Below are 17467 nucleotides of genomic sequence, written 5' to 3' on the forward strand. Positions count from 1 at the left end.
AGCCACATAAAACCCATGCAGGGGCCCGGATTATGGCATGACACTAGTCAGGATCAGATTCTTGCTTCAACTTGTGAAACCTTATATGAATCTATTGACTTATCCTCTTTATACAGTTTCCTGGTCTGTGAAGTATGGATAAGGATAGCACCAAACATACAGGGCTCTTCTTGGATTAAATGACATTATACATTGAAAAACTTTTAACGTAGTGCCCGGCATGTGCCAAGTCATCCGATCGTTCACGTAGCAAATGCATTTATTGCCTGGTCGCTAAAATGGTTATTAGAGAAGTAGAGGATGCAATGGGAAGACGTAGAGAGGGGCAAGCAGCCCCCCCACCTCACCCCGGGGAGATTAGCAGAGAGACTTTGCAGAGGAGTGCTTGGTCAAACTATGGCTAAGGATGCGTAGAGGCCAGTCAGAGGAAGAGCAGTGCTGGGAATTTGGGGGAATACGGCCCATTGGGGAAGCAGCTGCACTTTGAGGCTGTCAGCCGTGACTAGAGAAGGAACGAGAAGGCGACAGAAACAGGCAGGGACCGGATTATGCCTCGCGATCCTCATCAGGCCTCTGCTGGCAAATGTTGAATGGATACCACTGTCTTCTGAGGCAGCCAATTTCGCTTTCAGACCAGCTGCACTTTGTTAGAGGAGTTTTCCGCTGTGTCCCCTCTGAGCCCTCTCTTCTCCAGGTTAAACATCCCCCTACATAAGAGGATTGCTCAGTGATGGTGCCTACCTTGGGCCCTATTCTCAGACCTCAGGGGTCCCAAACTGGTCTGTGTAGCCACCTGAGAACCACAGGCAGCCTCTCTGATCTCCCTTCTGGAATCTATAGCCAGTTACACAGTCTGCAATCCCATTACTTGTTTGCGCAGTCACCTTCTGCAGTCAGTAGAAACTGATCTCAGAGCACCCAGGATTCCTGGGAGCTTTTTCCATACATGAATAATAATGCTAACCCTTATCCTTTCTAGTTAAACAACAAACAAAAACAGGTTTTGGTTGATATTTTTAAATATTCCAGATTAACTCATAAAATTTAGGAGTTTTCCCTCCCTCCCTCCTTCCTTCTTTCCTTCTATCTTTGCTTCCCTCCCTCCTCTGTGTTCTCCTTATTGGGAGGAGACACACACACACCACACACACGTTTCTCTAAGAACAAAATACAGTTCAGCAATACAGACCAAAGAGCATATATTCAAATGACATAAAATCCTCTTCCAAGGGCAGAAGAGGAGCCCGCCCATCACGTAAGGTAAAGAAACTTACCCGAGAACAGCTCAGCATGTTGACTTGGCCTCGGCCCTTAGCGCACTGTGGCCTATCTCACCAACTTGGAGGTGGAGGACGCTGTGGCTTGAATGCCTCATCTTGTTGGACTTATCTGAACCATATGGCAGGAGGATGGTCTCCGAAGCGGGCCCAACCAATCAGGGCTCGGGTGGGAGGGACCCACTGTGACACTCTAGTTTCTCGGGTGGGATCCCCACCAAGAGCCCAGTGTGCTGCGGTCACCTTAGTCACGACCAGCTGTGCCAGACTGGGGTGACTGGCTCGGTTTTCCTGTGGTGCCCTGATTCATCCTCAGTTCCTTGGCTCCTACTATTTAGCACAGCATCCGCTTGCCCAGAAGTCTCTCTTCTCTGGAAACTTGAGGACACCCTAACGGATGGATATGTGGCTCACTTTACTGCGTTGGAGAACAGACGTGCATATGTGCCCAAACTGCATTCGTGAGGATCCGTGGGGTTTTCTTTATGGTCACATGTGCACGCTTCTCACAGACCGATTTCTATTTGAAACCGCGGATCCCCAATATTTATATAATGAGCCTTAATGAGCCAACCGAAACCCTTGGCCTGTAGCAATGAACTGTAGAGCTTTCAGTGAGTTACTTGACCTTTCTGAATCTCAGCCGCCACATTTGCAAAAGGCCTAGACAGCCTCTAGAGGCCCCTGTGGGGCGAAACCTTCACTTGTTCGGCAACGTGTACCCAGTGTCCTCTGTGTCCTGGAATTGGAAGGGCTGTCATGGGCCAACCAGCCTGTGATCCAGCTCTCAAGGCCCTGCCAGCCTACTTTAGAGAGAATGCAGCAGTCAAGTAAACTTGTGCAAAAAGCAGGGTCATGCTCTGTAGACAATGACATCGGGGAAGGGGGTGTAGGCCGCAGAGACGCGAGTGGAGGCAGCGCAGCCCGAGGAGGCGAAGGCGAGGAGAGTGAGCTGAGCAAGCCACGCGGTGGCTTCTAGGGAGAGGACTTCTAGATTGCAGGGCGATAAGAACATGTGAAAACAGTAACATGTCTGAGCATTTGCCGTAATATTTTATCTGATTGTTGCAGCCACTGTCTAAAATGGGTGGGAGAAGCAGTTTGGTCGTTTCGCTTTTACAGACACAGGGAGCGAAACCCAGGATGAAACTGAGGGGTACCCGGTGCCGAAGAGTAAGTGAGCGGCGGAGTCAAGCCTCCAATTTTGATTTCCTGTCCTTTTTTCCACCTGCAGTTTGCCATAGTCCTCGCCTGTGTTTCTCAGAAACGTCTTCAGCTGCGCTGTTCTCAGTTTTCATTTTGCTAATGTTTCCCCATCTTCAGACCGGAAACCTGTTTTGTTTTTGTTTGTTTGTTTTTAAGATTTTATTTATTTATTCATGAGACACACACACACACACAGAGGCAGAGACACAGGCAGAGGGAGAAGCAGCGGGCTCCCTGTGGGGAGCCCGATGTGGGACTCCATCCTCGGACCCCAGGGTCACACCCTGAGCCAAAGGCAGACGCTCAACCGCTGAGCCACCCAGGTGTCCCTGAAAACCTGGTTTAATGATTAAAGGGGCAAAACCATCAAGAACCAAATACATTTTAGAATGACTCCATTGAAGGGGATCCTAGAGCTACTTGATGGAACTCTCTTCCTGTAGAAGGGAAATTGCAGCCCAGGGAAGGAAATGAGAGTGCATCTCTTTTCAACTCCTGTTCACTTGACCAAGCTGCTGATTTTGAGAAAGTGTCCCATTCTTTTCTCTTTCTTTCTTTTTTACCTCTTTGCTTACTTACTTTTGGTGTGGGGAGACGAGATCACATGACAACCACTGACACTCCGTTTGCGGTTGGCTATCTTCATCACCCTTTTATGCCACTTTTATACATTCTCTGCATATGAATGCTTCAGACTGCTTTTCTCTATTTATTATTAGCTTATATTATCCAAGACAAATCTCATTTTGTTATTTCCTGCTTATACTTTTAAAGGCCTTTGGGTCTTGGGTGTCACTGTCCCTCCTGCCTGCCTGTTTCGTGGCCACTACATAATTCATTGTGGGACTGAATTTTACCTCCTCTTCCATATCGTGAGATAGGATTGGATCCCAAAAGAGACCCAGCTGAAAATCATTCAGGGCCTGAGCATTCTGCTCTATTGAATGCCTTGTCACTTATGAGGATCACTATCTTCGCTTATAATCTTTTTAGGCCATTCAAATAACTATACTTAATTCAAGGTGATGCAAATGTATCTTCGAGTTCCAATTCATAAAACCATCAAATCTCTTTATTAAATTTCAGTCCAGTATGCACCACCTTTTCTATCCAGATGTTCCATTGCTTTGCAAATTCAGTTAAGAAAGAAAATAAAATAATATTTAGGACAGATGGTGAGGCACGATGTCTCATGGGGAGAAAAATATTATGGGATGGTTTAGATAGAATTGGATTTTTTTTCCTCCTAATGTGTGCTTGGATTTATAATAGGATCTCATTCTAATTAATATTTTCATAAAAATCTTTCTATCATACAATCTGCTGAAACAGATTCAAGTCAGGTTTGTGATCTCTTCAATACAATCAATAACAGACATTTTGAAACTCCAAAAGAATTTTGTTAATTCATCATTTACTGAGCACCTGGTATAAGAAATGGCTTTGTCCTAAGAACCAGAGACGTGAATAGAAGTCACACTCGAAACGGCTCAGAAATGTCTCACAATCCAAGAGCTGTACACACTCATTAATTTATTCTCAAATGCCAATTACATAATATGGTGAGGCAGTTTTCTTGATCCTAAAGAAAGGTGTACACTTGGAAATGTGCTTCCACGAAACCTATGTCACAGGGCTGGGGGGAAATAAACAATAATAAGTAAAATTTATTTTTAGTTAGTGAATAACGGTGTGGAGGAGATAAAACAAGATGATATGTATGCTCTAATGGGGATGAAGGTGTGTAGGCAAGGTTGTTATTTGCGGAAGTAATATTTTAACTGAGCCCTAAACGATGAAAGGGAAGAGGTTGTAAGAAAAGTCAGAGAAAAGGTATTCTAGGTAAAGTGAATAGCAAATTCAAGTTCCTGGACCTATAACAAGTTTGGTTCATTTAAGAAACATTTGCTTGGGGATCCCTGAGTGGCGCAGTGGTTTGGCGCCTGCCTTTGGCCCAGGGCGTGATCCTGGAGACCCAGGATCGAATCCCACATCGGGCTCCCGGTACATGGAGCCTGCTTCTCCCTCTGCCTGTGTCTCTGCCTCTCTCTCTCTCTCTTTGTGTGACTATCATAAATAAAAAAAAAAAAAAAAAAGGAAACATTTGCTTGTTGAACAGAGGGATTGTTGAATGAATAGAGTGGTTGGATGGATGATATGGTGAGTGAGGGGGGTAGTATGATCAGGCAAGGTGGGGACTTGTTGGCCATGATAGTGATTGAATTTCGCCCCACATAGTATGGGAAGCCATTGAGTTTTAGGTAGGAAGATAGCCTGGAAGTTTATGTTTTTAAAAGAGCAATCTAGCTGTGGATGAGTTGAAGAGGAAGGATTAGGAAATAGGCCAAAGAAGCAAAAAGACTGATTAGATGAGCATTGGTTAAGTGACAATGGCCTGGATTAGAGTGGCAGTGATGGAACAGAAGTGAATCTTTTTGGAATATTCTGAGATAAAAGAGGATACAGGATGTGCTCATGGACTTTATGTGGGGTTGGAAGGTGGGCTGAAAAAAAATGGGAGAGATGACTCAGACAGTTTTGATTTGGCCATTGTTGGGCAATGTTGTCATTTACTAAGATGGACAAGAGAGGAGTGTGGGGAGAAACCATTACTTCTGCTTTAGACTTGATGATTTTGTGATGCTTTTAAATAGATATTTAAGTAAAGATGTCACTGTAGGCAGTTAGGATTCATAGAAGAGGTAATTTCTAAAGAAATGTTTGAGTCATTGGCACACAGATATTTTCACATTTTTATTTAAAATGAGAACTGAATGATAGAATGTAGATAGATAGGAAAGGGGGCCCACGGCCTGGCCCTGAAGCCTTGGCAGCATTTAGCAGAGATTTGGGGAAGAAGCAGAGAGCAGCAAATAAGTCTATGTGGGATAAGCTGAGAGCCCAAAAGAAATGGGATGGCAGGTGCCCTGGAATCCATGAGAGAGTGCTTCAGGAATAAAGAGCTATTTCTTTATATGCTTCCAGGCAGTCTAGCAAGACAAGGATTTTGATGTTATGGTTTTAGAAACCTTGAGGTAAATGGTAAATCCATCCATCCAGGATGGATTTTGGTAGAGTAGTGAGTACAGATATTAGATTGGAAAGAACTGAAGAGTGAATTGTAGGCAAGAAGGTGGGAAGTGTAAGTAAAGATAACTCTCAATAAAATCCGTGAGTCATGAAAGAAGTGTGAAGTGGGAGACATAGTGGTAAGGAGATGTGGAATGAAAGGAGGGTATTTTTTTTTAATTTTTATTTTTTAATTAACATTTTAATAGAGGCCATATCCTGTTATGATGGTTTGAAAGGAGAGAATAGTGATGCAGGAAGGAAAGGGGGTCAGTTTGTGCTAGACAAGTAGCAATCCAAAAGAGTGACAGGTGAGGCTTTGCGGAGCCAAAGATACCTGAGTCAAAGCTTGATGGGAGACTCAGGCAGAGACTAGCCTTTCAGGCTAAAGAAACAAGGACAGAAGCTCTGAGAGGTGGATTCTGAGAAGAAACTGTACATTTAAGGGCAGAGATGTGCTTTGGGATGAGAATAGACAAGACAATTGGAGCTATAGTATGGAAGGATTTGGGAGCTAGGTGGGGAAGCTCAGATTTTGCAGAAGGTAACTAAGTATTTCAAACACAGTCTAGATAAATTGTTCATGGCTTAATCACCTTAGATTCATCACTCTTAGGAAATGGGGCAGACCCAAACCAGTTAAGAGAGTATTTTAAGGGCCAAGTAGACAGAGGACCGGGCTGTCCCCTGGATCGTGCTCTCCATGATAGGCCTGGGTGTGGAATGGAAGTGTTAATATGTGACTATATCCAGATCATCCTTCTTTTCCTAGTGTTTTCCATTTGCTAGATGATGCCTGGTTGTCACAGTGAAACACAGGAAGGAATTTCTGGCCCACTTTGGTGTATGGCCAACCCTTGGAGGAACCAAAAACCAACTTAAGCTCCTCAGTTTCAGTAGACCCAACCAGCATCTGAAACTTGTTAGCGGATTCATGGTTCCTTAGAAGCCCTTCACCACCCTGTCTTCTGTACGCTGGACAGACCAATCTGGTTGAGGAGGTTAAGAACAAACCCTGGCTTGAATAGAATTAAATGAAGTCAGCAATGTGGGTTGGACATGAAGCCTTTGAAACATAGGCGATATAAAGTCCAGATATTTCTCTTCCAGAGGAAACATATGCCAGTACAGCCACCACCATCTCCCCACCAAGCTTCCCCTTTGTGAACCTTCGGGGGTTAAGTACTCCAGTTTCCCATGTTCCAAGAAGCTATTATTTGGACACAGAGATTGTGCATTTTTTGGTCGTTTGTTGTTGTTGTTTGGATGAATTGTTATGTGGCATGAAGCTTGTTGTGGTTGGACCCATCCCTAAACAAACAGCTGAATTTAAAAATACAGTTTTTTTTTCTGGTGTTTAAAAAAAAATACAGAAAATAGTAATCATTGGACTAACCAAATATCCTAATGCCAATCACCATTCCCTCAGCTGGAAATAAAAACAGATACTAATTTCTCAAAAGCTGACCCATCTTCACAGACAAGAAGTTTAGAAAGACAGGTCAATCCTACCACCCTCTGGAAGGTAGCCCATCTCAGGAGAGCATGCATCCAAAGTATTTGCTTACTCCTTGAGTCTTATTACATATTATATCTCCTATTACTTAAAGCTGTCATCTCCCCATCTGTAGAGAGCTTTTTTTTTCCTCAATGGGCTGGACACTTGGTAACCCCAATAGCTTCTCAGACTACTATGTAGCCCATACCAGGGATGTTGTGAAAAGTGAAAATGGAGATTCCCAAAAGGAATGTTGAAACTTGGTTAAGGGTAATGAACTATTTTGTTGCCAGAATTACATCTTGAAAACCCAGTCCGATCCATCGACATGGTGTAGTAGAAAGGGCATTGTGTTATAAGTTCAAGTGTTCTAGTCTTAGCTGTACTACAGATGTTCTCTACAGGCTTCAGCAAATCACTTCAATTCCATGAATTTCATCTTTCCTGTACAGGAAATAAAATCATTGCTTTCAGCTCCAAGGTCATCATCGTTGTCATAGACCATGTATTGACCACCTGTTATGTCCTGAGGGTTTCACCTACGTTTACCACTAGACCATACGTTCCATGAGGTGAAGGTCATGGATGATTTTTTTACTACTCTGTGCCTACAGTTTATCACAGTACCTAGCACACAGAAGAAACTAAGAAAACATTTTGGGTCATTATGTAATCACATGAATTATGAAGTGATCTGAGCATGATAGCAAACACTTAGTCCTTCAACCATTATTCAGATGAAGAAAGCAAGGTCTAGAAATTCCAAGTAATTTCTCCAAAATCACATAAATGGTAAATGGCATTAGGGAAAGACCTAAGCAAAATCAGGTCTTAGGCCTCTAAGAGTGTGAAAAATGCAGGTTTTCCTGCTCAGAAAAATCATCAAAGTCTCCATTTCTCTCTTCTTGAAGATTTTTATTTATTTGACAGAGACAGAGAGAGTAGGAGTGAGAGCACAAGTGTGGAAGCAGCAGACGAGGGAAAGGGAGAGGGAGAAGTAGACTCCCCGCTGAGCTGGGAGCCCCAGACAGGGCTCCATTCCGGGACTCTGGGACCATGACCTGAGCCAAAGGCAGATGCTTAACCGGCTGAGGCACTCTGGTGCCCCACAGTCTCTCCATTTCTAAACAGTACAATTCAAATATCTCAAAATGGCATTGCAGTCCTTCCTTAGTCTGGCCTCATATTAGCTTTTCAGTTCATCGGCTCCAGGACCCATCATTCTCCCTTAGCTTTAACCTTGACAGCTTTCTCATATACACACACATTGCTTGAGGCTCATCCATTGCTCATACTCTTCCCTTCACATCCCCGAATTCTTTTCTTCCTCCAAAATGCTGCCCCAAACTATCTTCTTGGGAAGCCTTTTCCTGTTTTCCCAAGCAGTATTGATTCCACCCACAAGGGAGGAGCCCCACCTGATTCATCAGTGTGTCCCCAGTACCAGCACAGACACAGAGCAGATAGTGAGTAAATAAATACTGGTTATGTGGATTGAGTCTCTTCTCCAGTTCTCATCAAGGAGTTAAAAGCTATCTTAGCTGGAGATAATAACGACCCTCACTCCTAAATCTTCAGAATGCTTTGGTGCCTCTTACTTATTGCCTATTCATTGCTCAAATGATTTCAAGAGGATTACTGCATTCTTAGTCCCAGCTGGACATTATGGAAGTGTTTGTGAGACAGCCACTGGGGATTTGCTTTAGAGTACTGCAGTGAGTCCCAAAGTTTGAAGAAATTTTATAGCAAAGCTAGTAAATGTTTTAGACAAGATATGTCATTTCACTGGAAAAAGATACCTCTGTTTTGATGAAATCTGGTTTGCAGTACTCAGGGTATGGCCAATAATCACATCAAAGAAAAGTGTATCGATACCTGCTTAGTTGAGAACAGGCCTACACTGGTAATAATATATATATATATATATATATATATATATATATATATATATATATATGAAGTACATTTTAAATGCAACATGATTTTATGTTGTAAACGTCTTAAAAACTCAAGGTTTCAGCTACATATTTTTTTAACTGAAGTACAACCTATACAACCTTTGTTTCTATACAACCTTTCTATACAACCTTTGTCCTCACTCCCCATTTTTCCAACAATCTGCTTTATTAGGGACATGACAGTAAAAGTTTTGAACAAGAAGCCATTCAAAAACAATAGAAACTTCCTGAAGTAGCTTTTCTCTCTTCTGTATCATTTTTTTTTCTTCTACATTTTCCACAAGTCAGGTATTTTTCTGGTTTTTGTTCTGGGCTTCTGTGTAGATATTCCTTATTAATGGCACTTGTTTAAAAAAAAAACAATTTTAGGCACAATAGTCCATTACTTCTGGCTCTGCTCTATATATGCTTTATGTATATGCTTTTCAGTTCATCGGCTCCAGGACTATAAATATATATATATATATATATATATATATATATATTAATTAATTAATCCATTGACTATATATATATATATATATATATATATATTCATTGCTTTTGTTTGTCATTTGTCCCCTCATATATTCCTTGGCCATTTGTTGGGCATCTCTTTGATTCTAGGTCCTGTGATATGAGTTCGGAATACAGGGATGAGAGTCAGCAATTTAATGCCCAGAGATAGTTCCTGCCTGCTGGGACAGGGCGGCAAGAGGGTTTTGTTCACAGACAGGTTGACAAAAGCTGGATGTGGGGAATCCAGGAAATGTGAGAGAGAGCACAGAGGAGGGTGGCCTAAGTGAGCTAGGATGGGAGTCAGTGAGAGAGAAGGGAGGATGGAGACAGCTTGCTAGAGGAGACACTCTCAGCTGCATCTGAAGACCCAGCAGGAGTTAGCAAAGTGAAAAATGAGAAATAGATCCTACGCAGAGGAAACAGCCCTTAGGACGCCAAGACAGAATGATGGGGAATGGCTGGTTTGGAAAACTGTGGGCGAGGTCCGTTGTGGAGGGCCTTGTACTCCAAGCTACGGAAGATGACCTTCACATGCAAGGGCATGTGTCACAGTGTTATGTGTGAAGCCCGGCAGGGGCAGGTATGTATCTGGGGTAGAAGGTTGTAGCTCAGATCTGCTATATTATCCCTCTGTCCTGAGGAATATACATTATCTCAGTCCTTCTTTGAAGAATACATTGGCTTGAGTTCATTCTTGCAGTAGCCAACACCTTATGGCTGTGTGGCCTTCAAGATTCTTGAAGTGAGAGCTTGTGGAAATCATCCTGAGATCTTGTACCAAGCTGGCAAGAGCAATTTAAGTACCTGCTTCCTTTTCCAGCAATGAATTCTCCAGCTCTTTCTTTTATTCATTCACCACAAGGATTTTAGTGGTGTTGCAGATTCACAGTTTTCTAATCAGGCTAAGTTCATTAGTGTCCCCCAGTTGGGTTGAAGTAGTTCCATCCTAAGTAAATACATTCAAGATTACCTGGTAGTCATGGACAGATTAGAGGCTTGAATCCAGGGTTTCTGACATTAAGGACAAGAATTCTTGACAAAAGCCTAAACCCCAGCCTTTGCTTACATGCCAAGGTAAACCCATCTCATTTTCCTAAGACTTGGCTTCCAAGCTCTCAAATAGGGGCAATAATCTCTGACCATCTCAAATCGTGTCCTTCAGACAAGCCTCAGGAATGCAGAGGCATGGCATTTTATTCCGATGCTCCAGACAGATGGAAATTGAAAATTAAGTCAATGAGAAGCAGCATCATCTGTGTCTGTCCACTTACAGAGAGTCCATCTGCCTCAGGCTCCTGGAGCCTTGTGCATTTCTTCCAGAAGGAAAAGAAAGTAGCACAGGAAAGTTCAGCTGGGGATGACAGACTTGGCAATGCCTGCGCCCCACATCACGTCCTCTAGCTGGATAGAGCAGTTTCTAAATGTGATACTGCACAAAAGGGACTAAGTCTGAGACAAAGAGTTCTCTTAGGTCGGAGGAAGAAGGGGTGAGGCGGAGAAATCATACTGCCCAGTGCAATCCCGGTGTAAGCCAGTCACCCCTGGCATCTCAGCTCCTTTCTCTCCTCTCAAAGACCCCGTCTGAAGAAACTTCCCAAAGGGTACAGAGTGTGAACTGTGTTTAGACAGGAGTACGTGCATTGGGAGTGCTGGATTTTACTCATTCACTCATTCAACAATTATTTGTTGAGCGCTCCAAGGGGCTGTGCGATGATCAATACAGGGAAGGCAGGCGGTGGGGTGACCATTTGACCTTGGTGTTGACTTTAAACTCTTTTCACTATAACCTACTCAGCTACCGGCATGAAGTGTTCAAAAAGCACCAAGTACATTGATGTAATGAAAACAGGAAGGCCAGTTTTGTTTTATTGTGTTGTTGTTGCTGTCTTTGTTTTTCCTGGCCACGCATTTTTATTCCATTCCTCACTCTGTTCTCTACAGTGCTTGGGGCATGGGAGGAAAGAGGGAGAGAAAATTCTCCAGATGAAGACTGGCAGATGTAGCTGAAGGGCCCCGGGGACTCCAGGAGCAAGAGAAAATGAATTGCAGAGTCCAAGGATGTTATTTCCCAAAATGGCTCACAGTAGCTATGTCAGCAGAATCTTGGGGGAGAAACCAGGCATATTTATTCTCTCTCTCTCTCTCTCTCTTCCCCCCCACTCCACCTCCTATCTCTCTCTTAACTCTGTCTCTGCCTACCTATCATCCATTTAACTACCTTTCCACTTACTTGCTTAACTGTGCCTACCCCTACGCCTCCCCCATTCCCTGGTTCTGCTGAGTCCCAGCACACAGGAGGTCATAATCAGGAGCAAGTGAGCCTTCATGAGACCTCAGCTTTAGCCCCAGTTCCTGCCATTCTGGAGTCTCTTTGCTGAGAACAAGAATTAAGTCATCGTAGAGAATAGAACTTATGTGATCTTACTAGAATCTCACCCTCCCTGTCTTCAGATTGGAAGGGGGGGAATGTGGTACCAACAGTCAGGCAACCCCACGTCCTGGTCCTCAACAGGATGTGCTCTCCTTACTCTGTAGACAGAGCATGTAGGGGGCATTTCTCTCCGAGGTATGAGAAGGCCAGGCTCCTACTTCTCGCACTGCCGCCACTTCCTCCTGTGATCCAGGAGCAGATCCTTACCGCCTCTGGCTCTCAGTCCCTCATTAGCTAAGATGGGCGAAGATGCTGGCATTGTACGCATCATCTCATGAAATCCGTTTAACAGCACCGGGTAAATATATTATCGTCTCCTTTTCTTTCCTGGATGAGAAGATAAAGTTCAGGGAGGTTCTGTTAGTTTTCTTTAAATCCTACACAGCTGATATATGACAGAGCTAGGATCTGAGCAAAGCTCTGTCAAGCTTTGCCTGATGCCAAAACCCGTGCTTTCGGCAATTCCCTTTATTGAGTTTCAGGAGAGGAAAGCCTGGATTAATGGCTGGTCACTCTCGGATTAGGTCTCCGTTTTATTATATGTAAGTCGGCCCTGCTCGCCAGGAGGCTGGAGCTCCTGAGAAGTGCTGAGTCTGTATTCCCCCCATGCTCGCGCTGCCAGGCGTGCTACTGGTCACTGGAGTCCTCAGCTGGCTCAGGCTCATCTTTAAATAATTGAATTATAATGAATTGATTTATTCTGGCTCTTTTGATAGTCTTTCACTATGTAAACTGTTTGCTGAAATAAACAAGGGATTTTGGAGCTTGGAAGGGGCTCAACATCCTGCTGCCCCTGAATTCACAGACTCCTTTTTCAGATACTCAGCATCCTAGAATTCCAAGTCTTAATTCTACTTGACCCCGGCTCTTTCTGTTTGGGGAGAGGACTGCCGCATGGAGTGTTTTAAGTGAGTCCTGATTGCACAAGGTGATTCCATTCAGCCAGCTAGAAATAAATGGAGCCCTTGAAAGAAGAATTATTTTTTTTTTCTCTTGACTGTTATTTTAGAATGTACAAAGCATGTTTGTGTCCACTTCCTATGAGAGTTTTGCAGCCATCCTGAGAGGTTGTCCTGGCTGGGACAATCATTCTTTTCTTTTCTTTTTGTTGAAGTATAATTAATACACAGTGTTATTTTAGTGTCAGGTGTACAACATATTGATTGAACAATTCTGTACATTACTCAGCGCTCACCATGGCAAGTGTAGTCACCATCTGTCACCATACAACATTATTGCGATATTTGGGACAATTGTTTCTGTATTACAGATGGAAAGCCAGAGGCTGAGAAGTGAAGCTAATTGTGCGAAGTCATATAGCTAATATAGGAGGGACAGAAGTCAATTCCTGATTGGAAAAGGGGCTCCACTCTGTTGTTCTGGAGCAAATAGGGGAAGAGTGTCCTAGACCAAGCAGTATCCTTAAGGTGACCATATGTTCTGTTATGCCTGGGATTTGCAGATTTTCCCAGGACATGTGCCCATTGCCTGGACATAGTTTTTAATAGCATCTCTATCACCAGTTTGGATGATCATTTTAAGCTCACCGGAAGACACCGCATAAGGTCCAGATTTCAAGAAGGCCCGTCTTTTAGAGGAGCTACAGTGTGTAGATAGGATGGCTCTGTTAAGTGTTAAGGTGGGGATCTTTATAAAATAGGAACCCACGCAGAAAGGGGTATTTAGTTTGGCCTAGAAGTATTGGGAAAACAGTGCAGACCACCTGAACATTTATTAAACGGTGGGCAGGGGGATCTCCTTCCGATGGCTGCATTCTGATTTCTCCCGGCGTTGCTCTGTGCTGAAATAGCAAGCCACGTGCAGAGGTCCTGCGTCCTTAGAAGGCACCTGCCAGCTCTGTGCTTCCATGATCTTTGTCCTGGCAGCTGAGCATCGCTGCAACCTGCTGCAGCTCTACGTTGTCCCAAGTAGAAATCTCTGCTGTGGTTTGAATGACATGGGAGCTTGAGAGCTCACTTGGCCTGGGACTTTAACTGGAGCTCCTGAGGTATCTGGCCAGCCCCAAGGAGCCTAGAACAGTAGACAGGAAGGGCTCCTGGATGCCCAGCACTTTCACCCTCTTATCTGATTGAGCCCAGAGGGGGCAAGACATTGGTCTTCAGTAACAGAGCAGTTGAGTTACAGAGCTGGGATTGAAGCCAACGCCTCTTGAGTATCAGTTCACTCCTAGGTGAAACCAGAATTCTCTTTGGAGTTCAGTAAACCTCAGTTTGCCACTGTGAAGTTCTGTGGTGTCAGATAACATACCCAAAACTTGGAAGAGTGAAAGCCTGAATTTGAAACCAGGATCTGGCATGAACACACCGTGTGACTTTGGGCAAGTTTTTTTTTTTTTTTTTTTTTTTAATATTTATTTGAGAGCAAGAGGGAGAGAGAGAGACAGAGACAGAGAGAAAACCAGCAGGGTGAGAGGTCAAGGGAGAGGGAAAAACAGACTCCCCACTAAGCAGGGAGCCCGACCTGGGTCTCAGTCTCAGAACCCTGACATCATGACCTGAGCCGAAGGCAGATGCTTAACCAGCTGAGCCCCCCAAGCGCCCCTATTTTGGGCAAGTTATTAAAGATGCATGGGAGCTCAGTGTCCTAATCTGGAGGACTGAAATAATTAAAATAATAATGCCTTTCTCACAAAGTGGCCGTGGGGCACACTTGGGGTATAATGAAGGTCCATGTGTTTGTGAATGTGTGTGCGTATGTGTGTGTGTGTGGTAAAACATGCATAACACAAGACCTACCCTCTAGATTTGTAAGTATGCATACACTTCATATAACCATAAGCACAATTTAAGCTGCAAGCACAATGCTTTACACTGTCTTGTGTACCTGCAACTTCATACCCATTGAACAGTAACTCTCAACCCTGAGCCACGTCCCAGTCCCCGCCAGCTCCTGGCCACGTCCCAATCCCCCCACCCCCACCCCCAGCTCCTGGCATCCACCATCCTAGTCTCTCCTCCTGTGAGTTTCGCTGCTTTATAGTCTTCATTTAAGTGGAGCCACACAGTATTGGACCTTCTGTGACTGGCTTATTTCACTTAGTTTCGTGTCCTCCAGAGGCATCTACGTTGTCACAAATGGCGGGATCTCCTTTTATCAGGGTGACCGTTAGTCCCTCGTGACTGCTGATGGTGGGCCTCACGGTGCTGCTGATTCTGCTGGTCTGGGCCCACCACCGCGGATGACAGCTGAGACCAAAGAACACATCTCTCTGTTCTCTCCCTTCTCTGCCCATCTCCTGCAGATGAACCCAGCCGGTGCTATTTCCATGACGGTGATGGAGTATGTGAGGAGTTTGAGCAAAAAACTAGCATCAAGGACTGCGGGGTCTACACGCCCCAGGGCTTCCTGGACCAGTGGGCCTCCAATGCTTCAGTATCGCATCAGGACCAGCAGTGCCCAGGCTGGGTCATCATCGGGCAGCCCGCGGCCTCCCAGGTAAGCGCCCAGCCGCGTGTGCGGTTTCCTGCAGACGTCCTGCATCTCTTAGTGCCACTGGATGTGGCCACCTGACCATATCTCTAACCAAATGCAACCCCAGGGCCTCACGAGGGATGAGACACAGGATGGTTAAGTGCAGGCAACATCATCATGGTAGGGTAATGCCTCTCCTCCTGTTTCCCTACCTGTTGTAATTCACGTTTGGTGAAAGAATTCCAATTTGTACATGTCACTAGAATTCTGTGGGGCAAGACCAAATTCTTTTGGGAAAGTCCTGCTTTTATTTTTTGGAGGAGGGGGTGCCAAGTTGTGTGCCCCTTGAACACTCGCCTGTGAATTAACTCTATCATGAATTTGCTGTGTGGCCTTAGACTAGTCTCCCCACTTCTCTGGGCCCCGTTTTTCTCATCTTTAAATTAGAGGGTGGTTGAACTTGACGATCTCCAAGGACCTCTCCGCTCTATAAAGCTGTGACTCACTCCTCAGTCCCCTAATGCACTATTTATGATCCAGGATTCTTCCCCCAGGGGACTGCCAGTTTAGTTGAGGGAGCAAGCGATTGGGGCCACCAGTGCTTGTGTGATTCTAGGGATGGCCGTGCTGTCCCCAGAGTCCCCTTTCCAATTATCCTGCTGAGCAAGCACCTGCCTTCTTCCGAGACTCCCATTTCCCAGAGACACGACTCAGTGCCTCCAACCGCCTGGCCCGGTGGCCATGTCAGAGGCCAGCCTGCTCCTGGGCTTGCAGATGAGCCATTATTCCCAGCCATTCCTCCCTCGTATTGCTTCCCTGACTAGGGGGTGGCAGTGGGGGGTTTAGGCCTGATTTCTAGATGTAAGAGGGATGTGACCTTCCTCTGGGGCGCAGTGAGAATCCCTGGATGAGGTGCAAGACAGGCCCACTTCACTTATAAGTTGCAGTGTTTGTTTGGCCATTTTTCATTTGTCTGTTTATACTTGTGTTTACGAGCCTTAGATTATTTATTCATTCACATTTGTTTCTGGCTGCCCTGAGTGGAAGGGATCTTGCCTAGTCCCAGCCTGGTGAATGAATGAATTGAGGAATGAGGAATGAATGAATGAATGAATGAGGAAGTGGATGTTGAGGGTTCACCCTTCCCGTGCCACCTCCATACTTGCCGACTTCTTCTTTGGTTGCACCTGTCACCTTGAACCCAAATCACCTCTAGGCTGCGCGTTCTTGGAGAAAGAGGTCAGCCACATTCGTTCTGGTCCTCTCGTCTTCAAGCACAGGCCTAGACAAGACGAGGTGCTCTGGAAACGTGTGTTTAATTGACTACAGTTACATGCACGTGCGCACACGCGTGCACACACACACACACAGTGCTGAATGCCAGTGAGCACCACCAAGAGAAAGTGCTCGGGCATCACTTCTCTGCGGCATAGAAGGTCCTGCTCGGGAGCAGCAGGGCCGGCCGGCAATGGGGCCAGGAATTCCCAATTCAACGCTAAATGTTTAAAAACCATCATTCAAACGAGGGAATGAACACACTGGGAATCTCACGTGAGCCTCTGCTGAGGGAGCAGCTGTGCTTCAAACCACCCGACGTGTTATCGCTCCTCGCGGAAGGAGGAGGAGGCAAAGGACTGCCCAGCCTTAGCGTTGGAAAGGCGACTTCACGGGGCAATTATTTCAGTCTTGTAAGGAGGGGCTGTCAGGAATTATGGGTGATTATCTCTTCCTAAACAAAAATCCAATTTCAAAAAATCATTATAAATACTAGCTCTTCGATCTACAAAGAGGAGACGAGGAAACAAAATCATCCTATTGAATTATTCATTGTAACCAATTTTATTTTAATGAAATCGACTAGGTTCCATTACTCTGGGCTTGGACATAATCTTTGTAACAAGGAGACTCGAGCTGTAACTAAATTTGCCATAATGAGATCAGCTCACTGGAGAATGTGGGGTCCGGGGTGGGGGTGGGGGGGCGGTGGCTGTGTCCAGGCTGGGCCGGCCAGGCAGGCGGCCTGGAGGGCGTCGGAGCCGCAGCCTCCGGGAGCCCCCGCTGGAGGCTAGGCCTGCGTGACTCCAGGTCGGATCGTCCC

At 45.1% G+C, this 17467-nt stretch overlaps 1 protein-coding gene across 1 annotated transcript in view; it reads left to right on the forward strand.

Annotated features, from left to right (window-relative positions):
• PAPPA (pappalysin 1) overlaps positions 1–17467 on the forward strand; it is a 237608-nt gene that overhangs the window by 126160 nt on the left and 93981 nt on the right. Inside the window, exon 10 of the mRNA XM_072842533.1 lies at positions 15200–15393. Coding sequence (XP_072698634.1) covers positions 15200–15393 — 194 coding nt within the window. The remainder of the gene's footprint in view (positions 1–15199; positions 15394–17467) is intronic.

This window comes from Canis lupus, chromosome 10 (genome assembly GCF_048164855.1).
Source record: "Canis lupus baileyi chromosome 10, mCanLup2.hap1, whole genome shotgun sequence".
Lineage (NCBI taxonomy): Eukaryota > Metazoa > Chordata > Mammalia > Carnivora > Canidae > Canis > Canis lupus.